Source organism: Sander lucioperca, chromosome 10 (genome assembly GCF_008315115.2).
Source record: "Sander lucioperca isolate FBNREF2018 chromosome 10, SLUC_FBN_1.2, whole genome shotgun sequence".
Taxonomy (NCBI): Eukaryota; Metazoa; Chordata; class Actinopteri; order Perciformes; family Percidae; genus Sander; species Sander lucioperca.
Genome location: NC_050182.1, coordinates 24,338,636 through 24,355,291, shown reverse-complemented (window position 1 = coordinate 24,355,291; position 16,656 = coordinate 24,338,636). Strand labels below are relative to the sequence as shown.

Here is a 16,656-nt window from a genome sequence, read left to right as displayed (position 1 = left end):
CTGCAATCAGTTGCAGGGATCTGTTTCTAAGGACAATGTTACCACTTGGTTTGTTTCCTGATTACTTAATTGCTTACTCTAAGTCTGATTACTCTCACTGGCATGTGCAGCCTGTGCTTTATATTGTCTTGATGTGTTTTTTTCCTCATCTTTATCACTTTTTTTAAAACCACACTCCAGTGAGCATTATTTATTCACTTTATTTCATTGTGCTTCCTCTCTGTCAATTCTCCCCCTGCGGTTCCCCGTCCTGTCCTCTCCACCTTGATCTTTTATTCTCTCTTTCTCCAACTCACTCTCCTGTCTTTCTGTCTACGCTCTCGTTCCTTGTCACCTTCATTTTCCCCCTCCATCATCTCACGCCTTTCATCCCTCATTGTCTCTCTCAACACTTTATTTCCCTCTTGTTATTTCCCCTCTTCCTCTCTGTTTTCTGTGTCAGTAGAACCATTATGGTTACACAGATATTCTGACTGTTGGCTGTGCTGTGGGGGTGGGATGCTGTTTCGGCACTCCACTTGGAGGTACTGTACAACTTACACACTGCCTCATACAACCAAAGTCTACAAAGCATCCTTTAATATACAAACATGAGCCAAAACTGCATTATTTACCTAGTTTTCAATTACCATAGAAAAAACTAGTTAACACTAATTACATATTGTTCCTTCTTAAATATATTTTTTCCCATGCAAGTCTTCTGTTCAGCTGTTTTTGTCTTGTTCACAATAAAGTTTCTGATGTGTCTCTCTGATGTTTATTTTATTGCTTCACATACTGATGTGTGTTTGCTTGTGTTACAGTGTGTGTATTCACTCCCTGTGGTTCTCCTGTTGTGTATAATTACACCCTCAACTTCAAGTGTTTTTGGACTCATTCTGTGTGTTTAACTCATTCCTGTCTCTTCTCTCTTTCCCCCATTCTCTCCCCCCTTGTTTCTCTCCACCTCCTCTACTCCTCCTCGCTCATTTCTCACACTATCCATCTTCATTTTTCCTCTCCTCTTTAATCCTTCCTTTCCCTCTGTCCCCCCCACCCCTCTCTTTCTCTCTCTCTTTTTTCTGTACTCACCACCACCAGGGGTGTTGTTCAGTATTGAGGTCACGTCTACCTACTTTGCGGTGAGGAATTACTGGCGGGGATATTTTGCCGCCACTTTCAGCGCCTTCATATTCAGGGTGCTCTCTGTTTGGAACAAGGATGCTGGTGAGCACGCGCGCGCACACACACACACACACACACACACACACACACACACACACACACACACACACACACACACACACACACACACACACACACACACACACACACACACACACACACACACACACACACACACACACACTTTTGTAAAAGACTGCTAAGCTGGCATTTTATTGAAAGTAGCTGAATATGACAGCTAAGTAATATTTGCTTCTTTAGATAAACCAGAAATATTTCAAGTCATCACCTACATATTTACAATCCACCAGCACCATAGAATTAAATACTCACAACTTACAAATCCCTGCACCCTATCTCTGCCTTTATTTTCTTTCTTACGGTTTATAATAATGTTTTCTGTCTTATATTCAAACAAATTCACAACTCTTACTCAACCAGACAGTCCTCTAATATTCACCTTCCCAAACATCTTACAAGCAAAGGTCAGTTGTCAAATGTCATCATCTTCTCTAGTTTACATTAATATTTTCCAGATATGTAGCAAGATACATGTCACTGAGGGAAATCTTTTAGATTATTGCAATTCAAAATAAGCCCTCAGCTCTTATCAGTGAAAAAGCTCTGATAAACCTACTGAACGCTCAGCACTCGACAGCAGACAGACAAAGTTAGCGACTAGCTGGGGAACAAAGTGGAGTATTTAGCAGCTAAGAGCCAGATGTTTCCCTCAGGAGTTGGTAAAGACCAAACACAGAGCTAAAAGAGAGTGAATAATGGACTTGTATCCGCTGCCCCAGAGTGGCCAGAAAATCATTAATGCAGGTTTAAAACACATTTAAAAATATGTTAACCTCTGTTTTATGATTATATTATTTTCACGTTTCGACATTGTGAATATTGTTTAATTTTATTTAGGTAAAAGTAATTTCTTCCTCTTCTTTCACACCTTAAACAATAACACATGTATGTCCTGTCTTTGATTTTAACTTGTGCAAATAAATGAAACTCAAACTTAAAATACGGAGCACACAAATTTGAGATTGAGCTCACGTTTGGTTGATGTTGATAATTTTTTACCTTTACCTTTTTTTTCTTTTTCTCTCAGTCACAATCACAGCTCTCTTCAAAACTAACTTCCGGATGGATTTCCCCTTTGACCTGCAGGAGCTGCCTGCATTCGCAATAATAGGGTGATTACATGTGTTTGTGTGTGTGTGCAATAATACTGTATGTCTCTTTTTGGATTTACTTTTGAAATAGATATAGAAATATTTGTTCTCATGTTTTAGAATCTCGTGTGGATTCCTGGGGGCGTTCTTCGTCTACCTGAACAGACAGGTGGTTCTCTTCATGCGGAGACCGACAGCGCTCACACGCTTCCTAACCAAACAGTGAGATCCACACACACACACACACACACACACACACACACACACACACACACACACACACACACACACAGGTTTGTGGCACTATCTTTGTGGGGACCCGTCATTGACATAATACATTCCCTATCCCCTTACCCTAACCTTAACCATCACAACTAAATGCCTAACCTTAACCCTTACCCTCACCCTAACCATAACCTAATTCTAACCCTAATCCTACAACCAAGTCTTAACCCTCAAACAGCCCTTTAAAGTTGTGGAGTCCAGCATTTTGGCCCTACAAAGCTGTCAGGACCCCACAAGTATACTGGACTCCCGGTTTTTGGACCCCACGAATATAGTTAAACCGGCCCACACACACACACACACACACACACACACACACAAACACACACGTACATACACACAAACAAACAGGGCCATGCACTCCCTCCTGCTGTAGATTAATGTGACACTCGGCTTTTAAACCCCAGTGATTCTGGTAGCAGACAGTGTTCCCATGAACTGAAACCTTTTTCACATTCAAATCTAATTCCTCTTAACGTATCTCAGCTCCACTCTCCGAACTCATCAGTCTCACCACACTGGCCAGGACAGCAGCAAAGCCTTAACAACCTTTCAGCCAGTTATTCACTCAATGTGGAGATTCACTTATCCTCTGAGACTCAACAGTCAGGGAACATTAGTCTCCACCATTAGAGAAAGGGGAGAAGCAGCGCCAGGAGAGCCGTACAATCAGTGGTGGTAGACACTCGTCCTGAGACCGTTATTTCTGTTACAGGCATCACTTATTTCGCCATGTTGTTGGTGTCGAAGAATACATTTCTGTAAATGACTTTGTTTGTTTGTGTTTGTGTGTATGCCAGTCGACTGATCTATCCCGGTGCAGTGACACTGATCATCTCCACCTTAACGTTTCCACCTGGATTTGGACAGTTTATGGCTGGAGAGGTTAGACTGAATCTATCTCTTACACTCTGTTTTCTTTTTGGTGTGTGTACATTAATATTAATGATATTTTTTTAAAAAGGAGGTCAGCGGGGTCTAGATTGTGTGTTCTTCAGATGTTATGCTGTTTATGGAAGCAAAGAAAGGGTTTAATGACATGAATGTTATGTGCAACTTAAAGGAGAGCTCCAGTGATTTTACACATCAAAATCTGTTTACAGGTCTTGGAGAGTACTACTGCAGATGTAAACAAAATATTATAAACCCTTTCGTGGCTCCAGAGGAAGCTCAAGTGATGCCACTTCAGGCTACATTGGTTAGGGCTGAAAACTATAAGATTGAAAATGAACAAAATCTAGGGATGTGGAGTTAGAAAGAAGTATAACTTGAAATGACTACTATTTCACTAAGTAGTGACTCATTTCACAATTATGTGTTCAGTTGCTCACAAGATTCAAATCTTACAGCTGTTTTTGCTTCCACGGCTGTACCTCTCTTTTTAATTATACATGTATACACTGTGTGCAAAATGATTAGGCATGTTGTATTCCTGAGGATTTATTGTATTGTATTGTAACAAATACATTGCTCTCAGTCAATCAGAAATGTTAATAAACCTCAAATCTGAATATTTAACAAAGGAAAAGTGAGTTTTGGCTTTCTCTGGAGAATATCTAGGTGCAGAATTATTAGGCAATTATTAATGTGCAGAATTATTATGCAACTAAATGAAAAACTAAAATTTTCCCATTCATTTGTTTATTTTAATTTCTTAGAGTAAGAATAAAATCAGTCAATCAATATGTACAAATAAACACTTCTGACAGTTCAAGAATTATTCAGTGACCAATATAGCCACCCTTCTTTTCAATAACTGTCATGAGCCTTCCATCCATGGAATCTGTTAGTTTCTTGATCTGTTGACGATCAACCTTTTGTGCAACAGCAACCACAACATCCCAAATGCTGTTCAAAGAGGTGTATTGTCTTCCCTCACTGTAAATCTCACGTTTAAGAAGGGCCCACAAGTTCTCAATGGGATTTAGTTCAGGAGAGGAAGGGGGCCATGTCATTATTCTGTCATCTTTAAGGCCTTTGCTGGCTAGCCATGCAGTGGAGTACTTGGATGCATGTGATGGAGCATTGTCCTGCATAAAAATCATGGCCTTCTTGAAGGATATAGACTTTTTCCTGTACCACTGCTTGAAGAAAGTATCTTCTAAAAACTGGCAGTAGTTTTGGGAGTTGATTTTAAGTCCATCGTCAACCCGAAAAGGTCTAACTAGCTCATCCTTAATAATAGCAGCCCATACCAGTACCCCACCTCCACTTTGCTGGCGTCTGACTCGAAGTGGAGCTCTGTGTCCATTAGTTATCCAGCCACGGGCCCATCCATCTGGTCCGTCAAGAGTCACTCTCATTTCATCTGTCCATAAAACCTTTGAAAAATCTGTCTTCAGATATTTCTTGGCCCATTCTTGACGTTTCAACTTATAAGTTTTGTTAAGTGGTGGTTGTGTTTCAGCCTTTCTTACCTGGGCCATGTCTCTGAGCACTGAACACCTTGTACTTCTGGACACTCCAGGTAGGCTGCATTTCTGGAATATGGCGGCACTGGAGGTTAATGGGTTCCTAGTAACTTCACGTTTAATTCTTCTCACGTCTCTAGTAGTTAATCTGCGTCTTTTTTTCTCCACACGTTTCTTGCGACCCTGTTGACTATTTGCAACAAAACGTTTGATTGTTCGGTGATCACGCCTCAATATCTTTGCTACTTCAAGAGTGCTGCATCCCTCTGAAAGGCATTTTACAATTTTGGACTTTTCAGAGTCTGTTAAATCTCTTTTTTTGCCCATTTTGTCTGAGGTAAAGAAGCTGCCTAATAATTATGCACACCTTGATATAGGGTGTTGATCACTTAGGCCACACCCTCCCTCATTACACAAATACACATCACATGATAATGCTTAAATCAAATTAGCATTCAAGTTTATATAACTTGGAATTGGAAAATATGCATGAAAATGACAATAAGGTCAAAATACTCACTTGCCTAATAATTTTGCACACAGTGTACAGTATATATTCAAACATTTTATGATTTGTTTGTTTTTTGTTGTCTTTGTGCAGCTATTCAGATTTTTGATAATGTATCTAGAGGGTCATACTGTACGTGTTGTATATTTTTTGTCCGACCAGTTGGCCATGATGTCAACAGGATGTAATAGGTTTTGTGTTTAATATACTTTGTCATTTGTCATGATGGCCATTTGCCTGATGAAGACCTGGTGGAGGCTAAACGTTTTCTAGTTCAATAAAGTTTTGGGAGCTATTTCCTTCATTGAATCTGTCATTCTGCACCAGACCTTACTAAAGGATGTGATGTGCACACAACTGTATTTTTGAAAAAATGTGTTTCTGTGTGTCTGTCCCTTCTGGCAGCTGATGCCCAGAGAGTGCATCAACTCCCTGTTTGATAATTTCACCTGGACCAAAATCTCAGCATCTTCCGCTCCGCCCGGCCTGGGTCGCTCATCTGCATGGCTTCATCCTCATGTCAGCGTCTTTGTCATCCTCCTCCTCTTCTGCATCATGAAGGTATCTTTACCTCTTGTTGTGTACACACACACACACATATATGTATATATATATATATATATATATAAAGCTCTGGGACTGGTCTCGATCTTACCTTGATCCTGTTTTTGTGTTGCAGTTCTGGATGTCAGCAGTTTCCACCACAATGCCCATCCCCTCGGGTGCCTTTATGCCAGTGTTCATATTAGGTAAGAGGATTTTGTAATGGGAGCGCAGTATCTCCTGCTGAGCTTCAGTTAAATTTGTTGATACCAGCGTGCCTTATCTCTCTCCTCAAGGAGCTGCTTTCGGCCGCCTCATTGGGGAGATCATGGCCACTCTTTTCCCAAATGGAATCTTGTTTGATGGGATAGTCTACCGCATCCTGCCCGGAGGTTACGCCGTCATTGGTCAGTCTACTAACCTTGGTGCTGTGATCAGGGTCTTCACTAGGCATTGAGACTTATTGAAGTCTTAGATTTGAGAACATTTTATGAAACAGTGCCTTGTATACATTTCCGTGTGTTGTTGATTTCTTTATTTAAAGGTCCTCCAGTTCAACGTTTCAGTTTAGAAACAGTTTTCACTTGACTTTGTAGCATCTTTGGTCAAAATGAGGCCTCTATATAATAATTACTTAATTAATAAATCAATTGTGTAATTCTGAATGTGACTTTGTAATTTACCCCAAAACATGACATGTGAATTTACACAAATTAAAATTGAATGAATTTTATATCCAACTCAGTGTAACCCTGCTCTGTGTGTTTCACCACAAACGTGAATGGATTTCACCTTATCTGGAGGTCAATAATGCTTTTTGCCCAATATGTGCTGGGACAGCCTCCAGTGCCCACAGGATGAGAACAGGTTAGAAAATAGATGGATGTGATAGAGATGGATATTTGTAATACTTAACACCTTGATTTCTGTCTCCCAAGGACTTGCAACATTGTCAAACTCTCTCTTTAAAAATTCTATTTTACTACATTATAAAAAGTACAGCGTTTCAAGGCCAAATTGGATTTGTATCAGGTGCAGAGGAATCAGATGGAGAAATAATAATCAAGGAATAAAACTTTATTCTTAGCACATATCCTGCCCTCTGCTTTCTACCAGGTGCGGCAGCGATGACAGGAGCTGTCACACACACGGTTTCCACGGCAGTAATCTGCTTCGAGCTGACTGGTCAAATCTCTCACATCCTGCCCATGATGGTGGCGGTCATCCTAGCAAACATGGTGGCCCAGGGTCTGCAGCCCTCTCTCTACGACTCCATCATCCAGGTGAAGAAGCTGCCCTACCTGCCTGAGCTGGCCCTTGGACACATCAGGTAAAGTTAAAGAACTCTTACTTGGTGTGTTTATGTTGCTGTCATTGTAAGACAACAGGTATTTATTGTAGTATATCTGCATACCTAGCAAGTATAACATCTTTGTGGAGGACATCATGGTGCGCAAAGTGAAGTTCCTGTCTTCTCAATCCACCTACCGAGAACTGAACCATCTGCTAGAGACCACAACTCTGAAAACCATCCCCCTGGTCGACTCTAAAGGTAGGGTGACTTACATCATTAAACTGGGCCTGAATGCTTCTATCTTGTGCTATAGATGCTAAGTATTAAAGGAATCGTTCAACATTATTGGAAATATACTTATTTATGGATTCCACTCTCATGTCTGTCTGCTAAATGTGAAGCTATAGCCAGGAGAAGGGTTAGCTTAGTTTAGCATAAAGAGTAACGTTTTGGTTACACTTTACTTGAAGGTATCTACATAAGAGTGACATGACACTGACATGAACGTGTCATAAACATTATAAACAAGTCATAAACGTTTATGACATAACGCTTCTTTTAGTAAGTGTCATTCGGTTTTTGTCATGACAAGTTATGGTTAGGGTTAGAGTTCATGCAGTGTCATGTGTTCATGACAGTGTCGTGTCACTCTTATGTAGATACCTTCAAGTAAAGTGTTACCACATTTTGTTTACCAGCATTGCTAAAGCTCACTATTTAACACGTTAGGGGCTCCAGAAAATCACTTCTCATAGCCAAGAAATAGTCCTACAAATATTAAAAAATGTTCTTTCTTTTTTTACTTCTGTTTTTGTACAGATTTAACAAAAGAGATATAACTTGATATTTAGCTTACAGACATAAGAGTGGTATTGATCTTCTCATCTAACTCCCAGCAAGAAAGCAAATATTCCCAAAATGTAGAACTATTTCTTTAAAGTGCTCATATTATGCTTTTTGGCCTTTTCCCTTTCCTTTATTGTGTTATATATCTTTTTTGTGCACATTATAGGTTTACAAAGTGAAAAAGCCCAAAGTCCACCCAAAGGGAGTTACCATCTCCAACAGAAAGCACTGTTCACAAACTGCTCCAAACAGCTCTATTGTAGTCCAGACTTTACTTCCGTGACGAACATGTGTCACTTTGTAACACGCTATAATGCTCACCTACCTGCTAGAATAGCCCTCATACTCTGCTTCTGACTGGGTAGTAGTCCTTACCTAGGTACTGTGTTTACCATGTAAACCTATTTTGATATACACTCTAAATACAATTATAAACCTAAAAATGAGTATAATATGAGCACTTTAACACTTTTAACACTCTGCAGAATCCATGATTCTTCTGGGATCCATCGAGAGGACGGAGCTTCAAGCCATCTTTGACTGGTGGCTCTCACCAGAGAGGCGAGTCTTTGAAAGAGGTGAGAGCTCACCAGGCCAGGGCTCTAAAGTCAGCTGGGAGTCCTTCACCTTTGTAGACGAGGAGCACGGAGAGGAGAGCGCAGACAAGGTGGGAAAAACAAACCATAAATTAACGTACAGGAAGTAGTTGAGCTTTAAAAAGATTAATCCCATTATCAACCATGTTGTGCCCGCAGAATGCTCCAGTACAGGAAGAATGTAACGGGCCCATCCCAGCCCCCAAACCTCCGGAGCCCTCCACCAACCACACAGGCTCAGGTAGCATGGCATTTCCACTGCACATAAAGCCATCAAATGTAGCTTCCTTTCTCCTCTTACATGTGTTACCATACCATATCCTCAGACAAGCGCAATCTCCCATCTGTCAGGATGGCCCTTCAGAGACTCTTCTCCTCCCCGTCCTTGTCGGTGACTGAAATTCAGGTAAGATCAACCTCAGATACTTGTCATGTTTTCCGCCTAAAGCTCAAAGGAGCAGCGCATCACTAATGTCCAGTTGGCAGCGACAGCTCAGATGGGGGCATCGATCCAACATGTCAGCTTGAGCCAACCTCGCTAACATAATGGGAGGGAAAAGACATGGTGCATGCATAAAGGAGTTGACATGTTGTGTAGTGGCTGATGCCATAAAACCACCAGGGGTCATCTTATCATCATCAGTGTAGCTTTTAAACTGACTGCCCATCCATCTGTCCCTCACTCTTTCTTTCCCCCTCTTTCCTCAGGAGACCATGCCCCCTCCGCTGACGGACACCATGTCCCCAGAGGAGGTACTGTACCTTATCGATTCACCATCCTCACAGCCAACAACGAAATAATCAAACCATCCAAATCGATAAGTAGAAACTCTGTATACTCTGAGTCCATCTCTCTGCCTTGTGATTGGCTTATGCAGATCAAAGCCTGGGAAGAAGAAGAGCTGGATAAACCAGTCGATATGGAGCAGATACGAATAGACCCCTCCCCGTTTCAGCTGGTGGAAAGGACTTCTCTGCACAAGGTGACCACGGCAACACCTGGGTGACGTGTCATTACATGTAAAACTCACGTACAGACACTGATTATGCAATTATAAGTCATGGACAGTTACCATTTTATATTTCCAAGCAGCAGATTGTAAGGAATAGTTTGACATTTTGGGAAATACTCAAATCAGTTTAAACAAGTGTGTGTAAAATCTTCTCTGTGAGTTTTAGAAACCGTTGTGCAAAATTTGGGCATCTGATAAGCCTTTCAACGCATTAATCTGTTACTCCAACTGGATTTCCTGGATTGTATTTCATTGTCTCATTGGAACATCAAACAACACGTCCCGACCAACACCCCCATGTGCTGTTTTTGGTCTGAATCCCCTCTTGGAGGTGCTGATAGGTAGATCTGGCTGTTTAACTGTTTCCCCCTATTTCTAGTCTTTATGCTAAACTAAGCTAACCGTCTCCTGGCTGTTTCATATTTAGCGTACAAACATTACAGTGGTCTTATCTAATATATATTTTTAAAATTTTTAAATTCGGTCCCCCCCCCAACTTATGGAATGCAATTCTTTGCTGGAGTACTCCTTCTAAGGTATTTTTGTTTATGCCCGTACAAGCATAAAGCTTTGAATCCTGAATTGTGCATTTTCTGCTGTGACTCATGCTATGCAGCAGAGCCATATATTTCCTCTTTTACTTGCGGGACACATTGTTTACGAGGAACAGTGCAGCCATGCAAGCAGAACACTGTCATACTACGTACAATACATTTCACACTGACTGGATCATGTCCTCCTCTCTCTCATTACTCAGACCCACACTCTGTTCTCTCTGCTGGGTCTCAGTCATGCCTATGTCACCAGTATTGGAAAGCTGGTGGGTGTCGTGGCACTGAAAGAGGTAAAATCACATTTCTTCTCCATTTTTTTCTTTATCTGCTTGTTTATTCACCCCTCTTGGTGTGATCCTGTAATGCGGCATGACAGCGAGCTGTGATGATCTCATGTTGTGGGCAGTTGTTCTGTCACAGGGTGCATTATGCTTTACGCTCTGATTCATGCAGTTATTCCTCCAGCCGGCCTCAACTTCAACACACATTTCTTTGCTTTATGTGTTTCTCTTTTAACAGTTACAGAAAGCTATAGAGGGCTCCACTCGCAGCGGGGTGAGGCTTCGTCCCCCTCTAGCCAGCTTCAGAGACGCCAGCAGGAAAACCAAGAAGCACCAACCTCCCTCATCCACTCCTTCCTCCCCTACTCGGGACAGAGACCTGTGGGGGGAGGGGAGCAGGAGGGAGGGGGAGCTGGTGATGAAGGAGTCCAAGGGAGCTCCCGGGTGTGACTCTGCTCCCTCCTCCCCCGGCGGCATGGGGAGCACCAGTAGTAGCAGCTCTACCCCCACAAGAGGCGCGGACGGTGCTTCTCAGGAGCAGGCGTCCCCCTCTACTTCCTCCCTTACCTCACCCTCCCCTCATGCCTTCCCTGGGTCACCCACCAGCCCTGTCCTCACATTATCCTCCCTACAGGAGGACGGGGAGAGCGAGGATGAGTCAGATGAGCCCATATAGACTGGGTTCAAGATAAAAGACTTTTAACTTCCTCAGATTTTACTCCTTTTGCCCAGAGACAGAGGTGCTGTCTGGGTGGAGGAGTCGGGCCCACCAGCAGTCCCCGCAGACATTCAGCTCTCCGCGAGCAGGACAAGCTAGTGCACGCAAAGCTCCTGAAACTTGTAGTACAGGATTTCTTTTTCTACTCTTTATGACAGTCTCACTTTTTCACTCTCAAAATCTCAGGTGCCTTCCTGTGTCTTTTGAACTGCAGACGGACAAACATGTTCAGTCCCACATATCACGAATGTTCAATGTCCATATCTTGGAAATGTTGAATGTAGCTGTACATCATATATCGGTGTCTTTTAATTTCATTAGGTACCTTTGATCGAAAATTAACTGAAAGCAATGAATTGTACGATAATGAAATAATATATTGATGAAGACTTAAATACATTAATTTGACCTAGAGATCAAAGAGATCATGCATTTAAAGTTTATTGATTAAGGTTAATTTTTAAATAACTTTATCAGATATTTGCTGTATAGTAAATATTAAAATCATTATTACCAGTCTGTAATTTAAATAAATTAATAAATATTAAAATTTGTCTACTAGCTTATTTTAGTTATCTACAACAATAAAAATGACAATTAGAAGATAAGACTACGTTAAAAATTTGAGCTAAATGCTAAAGTCAGCATGCTAGCATGCTAGTAACATGCAGGTATAATAAAGTTTACTGTGTTAGCATGCTAACATTTGCGAAGTAGCACTAAACATAACGTCCAGCTGAGGCTGATGGGAATGTGAGTTTTGCAACTATCTGCGTTCAGACCATAGTGACTGTAAATATTAATTATTATTAACAGTCTATGGTTCAGACAGACCGGAAAACACAGCTGCCTCATTCATTTGAATGGAGCCAGTCTGGCGACGCAGTGAGCGTACCCCGAAAACACAGGGTCTTTTTGCGAAAAAGTTAAACCTGACCCTAGTTGCTGAGATATTCACAGTCTGGACTGTTGGAAAAAAATGTATCAGTGTTCCAGCGTCAGGCTTGAAAAAGAGAATATCTCTGACCATATAAACATTTTTGTGTTGTGAAGGTCAACAGTGCGTTTCAGTCTCTGATTCTTATGTGAGCTTGAACAAATAAGCAGCTAGTCCCCACAGAGGAGGCTTGTCTCTGAAAGATTTTCATTAATATTCTCCTGGCGTAAAATCCCTGATAATAACTGGAGAGGAATGTGTTTGGAAAAGCACGACAGGCTGGATTGCACTGCTGCCAGTTCCTTGGTGATTGCGGTTTGTATGACTAGCACCAACAAGCTGGCCAGAGACACCGGCTGTCGCAAAACATGTGTTAAGGCTCGAGAGAGAGAAAGTGGTGAACATGTGAGAATCTAATTATTTACACCCTGAAAAAGATATCCACACATAAGCACACAAAATGCCATTTGTTGGTTTGTTTATTTGCTCTTTCTCCACCAGTGGAAAAGAAGAGGAGACAGGAAAAGGAGCTGGAGAGGGTGTAGGAGGTTCTGTCGTGCAGGAAAAAGGAAGAAAAACAGGAAGAAACAGAGTTGAGAGAGGGTGGATCCACGCGGAAGAACCATCATGTGACAACCGTCCAACAAGCATGCATAGGTGTGAGTGTACACACTGGTATCACAAGTCAAACTGCCTCATTTCATACAAATAAATCCAATTCTATACAGACTTTTACAGAAGCCACCCGATGTTTTTTAACAGCATTTTTAGATCATATCTATGTTACATGTCTGATTGCCTCAAATCCCCTTTAGTTGATGCGAAATTATTTCTTTTTTTTCCAGGCAGTGACTCTTCCAAAAAGACAACTTACTGTACACTGACAGACAGACATTCAGACAGACACAAATATACAGACCAGATACAAAGAGAGAGAAGGAGAAAGGCAGAGGATCAGAAGCAGATTTTGAGCGTCATGCCTGCAGAAAAGTTACTGTAACTCTTGGAAGATGGCAGTAGAATTATACAAAAAGAAGAACTCAATTGCCATCCGGTCAGTTAACAAAGATGTGATCAGTAAACCTTAATATCTACATAATATATTTGGCTTCTTGTTAGTTCATTCATTGAGATTTTGATAAACAAAAAAAGCAAAAAATAACCCAAGATACTGCTCCCAGAAGGGGTTGTACCTACATGAAATTATAGACTCCGTACAAGCTGTCACATCACTCCTCCCCACCAAGTAATTGTTCAATAAATAAATGAATATGTGCCACTGTGTAAAGACATTCTGTTTGCAGTTTTGAGCCCTCGTTTTCATGAGTTATAAACAGGGATTCTTGTAGTGAAATACAAATGATGATAGATTTGTTAATAATTGAGAGCTGCCAAACTATCCATCTCTAATCTCTTAACCATGTTTGTTTTTCTTGGTGCAAAGTGCTCAAAACCAGACCGAAACAAGACAGCTTTACAACCATGACAACTATTCTAACTTCTACTGGAAGGGATTTTAACAAGTCAGTAGAAAAATAAACATTGTCCCCAACATTGCATAAAGAAGCAATCAATAAATAAATTCATTCAAGTCAATAAACCGAATGTTTCTTTTGTTCATCTTAAAAGTTTCTCACACAATCATCAAAGTCAGAGGAGAAGGTACTCCCCATCAGAGAAAAACTACTACTACTACTGCTCGTCTTTGTTTCCCCCACTGATGGATTCACCGGATAAAACACTCTAGTTTAAGTGATCGCTCAACACAAACATTCCTCGGTTTTAATTTCAAAACTAAATTCACGCCTAAATTGTAAGCTTGAGAGCGATCCCGAAATAAAGTGGGACTGAGAGGTGTAAAAAAATAAAGAAATCATACTGTACTAGAACAGTTTTGACTGTAAGTGAGAGGCAATTTTTATATACTTAGACTATTTACATCGATACGACAGAGCTGACACTGGTCTGTTGGGATGCCAGTGTTTTGTCTGCCTATTGCTGGTTACAATTTAGATATTTTGTGTGTGTGCGTGTGTGTGTGTGTGTGGGTGTGGTGGAGCCAGCAGTGAATCCATTTTCAACAGCTCCCTCCCAAACATTTGAAAGACTTATCTTTGTTTCTTAAGAAAGCATTTGACTCTTTCCCATGTGGACCGTGAGGAGACATAAAAAATAAAATGTACTTATGTACTGTTGCCTGTCTTCCAGTACATTCAAATAGTGGTTATCATCCTCGTTTTATAGTGACTAGGTCTATGGAGAAAAAAAAAAGCAGCTGAGGGTTTGTGTTGTCAAGTGGCTCGGTTTTGGTTGTCAGAGTGGGAACTGGCTACCGTCAACAGTCCAAAGGCAACCTCTGATCTGTTGGATTGCATCAGTGCAAAAGAGATTCGCTTATACTGCTCTGTCTTCATTTCTCCGTCATGAAACTCACTGCAGGCCCACTGTAGCCCCACCTAGGATACTATGGTTCAGTGCAAAGTCTATACAGTGCTGTATAGTACAGGTACTCCATAGTGCTCTGAAGAAACATGCATACAGAGAGATCGTAGGAAGCCCACTATCTTACAGTACAATCCTTATCTGTGCAGTTTAATGAGTGCAGTCAGCAGGACAGGCCTGTCCCTGGGTTGTGCCTCGGGCATCCTGGTGCCATAACATCATAGAAGAATTTATTTTAGATGGTTAATCTGCATTTCACTGAAATGCTGACATTTTCTGAACCTAATTTTAATTACACGTGTGTGTACAATGTGTTCGATGCAACAGGGAAATGAATTTGATTAAACACTAATATGTTGAGTAACAGCTGTAAACAGATGAGTTCTCCCATAGGAAAACTATTATATCTTATCATACACGTATACATAGATTTGTTCTTTTTTTGCTTTATTACAAAATTATTCTTATTATAATGTGTTATTATGATAGATTTTTCATTTTTATTATTATAAGACAATGACAGGGTCAAATTGTTTGTCTTCATAAAAAGCATGCATGTTTTCTTTCCCTCCCTCTTCATCTCAACGTGGTTTCATTTTCCTGATGAAAATGTCACGTTCAGTTAGTGCTCTTCCTCCTTTTATCCTCCTCCTCTTCAGTTTCTCCATCCTCCTCTCTTCAATTACCTTTGGGATGTAAGGCTTATAAAGAAATAGGTGTCCTTTGTTGATCAGCTTTTGTCTCATTTGAGTCCACCTCCAAATCTGTTTCTCACCATTTTGAAGAATTCATCTCGCAACCAAAAAGTTGTGTTTTTGATACCTGAAAAGGAACCGATTAATAGATATATATTGTATTATTACGCTCATTCCTTGCTGACTCCCAGGTCAGTTTGTAATTAGGAGTCTCTTGACAATCCAGGTACTCAGTTGGTTGCCATGGAAGCGGCTGGCCCCTGCCCCTCCTCCTCTTCCTTCTCTAGCCTCTGAATGAGGCTGGAGGTGACATCGGAGGACTTCCGCTCTGTGATTGGCTCTGCCGGCGGTTGCCCCGGACTACTGCCACCAGAGGCATCCCCTAGTTGCGTGGGCGGAGTCAACGAGGCCAACTCTGGCTCCATGCACATTGTAATCTCTTCCTCCTGATCAGGACAGACGAGACACACAGAAGGTTCAGTCAACGTTACTAATTAAACCACAAAGTATAAGTAAGGGTCCATACAGGTGATTTTGTAGGTTTTATCCCATTAGCTACAAGTATTATATTTACATATATGCCAACTGCCTTCCAAAGGTTTATAGACTGATTTCCCATCTTTCAGACAACCAGCAGAGTGTGAGGATCGACTGGGAAAGACTTCCAAGATATGCTTCAAATGGTTAATCCATCACAGTTGATATTTAGTTGACTATGATGGATATTTAGTGGCCATTATTGTTGGTTTGTTAAATCATATTCCCAAACTGTTCCTTGTTGGTGCGTGCAGGAAGCTTCAGCTTCCACGATGTCTGAGTCAGCTGCTGAAAAGCTTGATGCATTTCCATAAAGTTGGGGGACTCACAAGAAACAAATAAAAAAAAGACACCAATAGACAAACATCGACACTTTTTGTCGTTGTTTTAGGTCCAGACGACCTTTAGGCCAAAGTGTGATTTATGGTTCTGCATTGAATCTACGCCGTAGGTACGCATATATACAAAACCTACGTCAAACCCTTTGCTGTAGCCTGACATGCACCTCCCCAGAAATATAACTTCACATTGTGGCGATGCAGACCACAACATCTAATCCCCGTCACTCTCTCGCTCAACCACACACTCCCCACGCACACATACTGGCTCTGTTATTCTCTCGATACCAAAATATTGTCCCATTGCCTACAGATTCTGCAT

At 41.1% G+C, this 16,656-nt stretch overlaps 2 protein-coding genes across 10 annotated transcripts in view; one reads left to right on the top strand and one right to left on the bottom strand.

Annotated features, from left to right (window-relative positions):
- Positions 1 to 11,823, top strand: part of clcn1b (chloride channel, voltage-sensitive 1b) — a 30,822-nt gene extending 18,999 nt beyond the window's left edge. For 2 of the 4 annotated variants that reach the window (XM_031299497.2, XM_036005938.1), the window contains exons 7-23: positions 446 to 524; positions 1,081 to 1,206; positions 2,273 to 2,357; positions 2,457 to 2,558; positions 3,422 to 3,506; positions 5,946 to 6,101; positions 6,220 to 6,289; positions 6,380 to 6,490; positions 7,200 to 7,413; positions 7,502 to 7,635; positions 8,709 to 8,890; positions 8,979 to 9,060; positions 9,146 to 9,225; positions 9,528 to 9,572; positions 9,698 to 9,802; positions 10,590 to 10,676; positions 10,906 to 11,823. In XM_031299497.2, coding sequence (XP_031155357.1) covers positions 446 to 524; positions 1,081 to 1,206; positions 2,273 to 2,357; positions 2,457 to 2,558; positions 3,422 to 3,506; positions 5,946 to 6,101; positions 6,220 to 6,289; positions 6,380 to 6,490; positions 7,200 to 7,413; positions 7,502 to 7,635; positions 8,709 to 8,890; positions 8,979 to 9,060; positions 9,146 to 9,225; positions 9,528 to 9,572; positions 9,698 to 9,802; positions 10,590 to 10,676; positions 10,906 to 11,343 — 2,181 coding nt within the window. In that variant the 3' untranslated portion in view covers positions 11,344 to 11,823. The remainder of the gene's footprint in view (positions 1 to 445; positions 525 to 1,080; positions 1,207 to 2,272; positions 2,358 to 2,456; positions 2,559 to 3,421; positions 3,507 to 5,945; positions 6,102 to 6,219; positions 6,290 to 6,379; positions 6,491 to 7,199; positions 7,414 to 7,501; positions 7,636 to 8,708; positions 8,891 to 8,978; positions 9,061 to 9,145; positions 9,226 to 9,527; positions 9,573 to 9,697; positions 9,803 to 10,589; positions 10,677 to 10,905) is intronic. The other 2 variants (XM_031299496.2, XM_036005937.1) reach the window with 1 other exon arrangement.
- A 960-nt stretch (positions 11,824 to 12,783) lies between these two features.
- fam131bb (family with sequence similarity 131 member Bb) overlaps positions 12,784 to 16,656 on the bottom strand; it is a 29,235-nt gene continuing 25,362 nt past the window's right edge. For all 6 annotated transcript variants that reach the window (XM_036006204.1, XM_031299587.2, XM_031299589.2 and 3 more), the window contains one exon: positions 12,784 to 15,905. In XM_036006204.1, the coding sequence (XP_035862097.1) occupies positions 15,690 to 15,905 (216 nt within the window). In that variant the 3' untranslated portion in view covers positions 12,784 to 15,689. The remainder of the gene's footprint in view (positions 15,906 to 16,656) is intronic.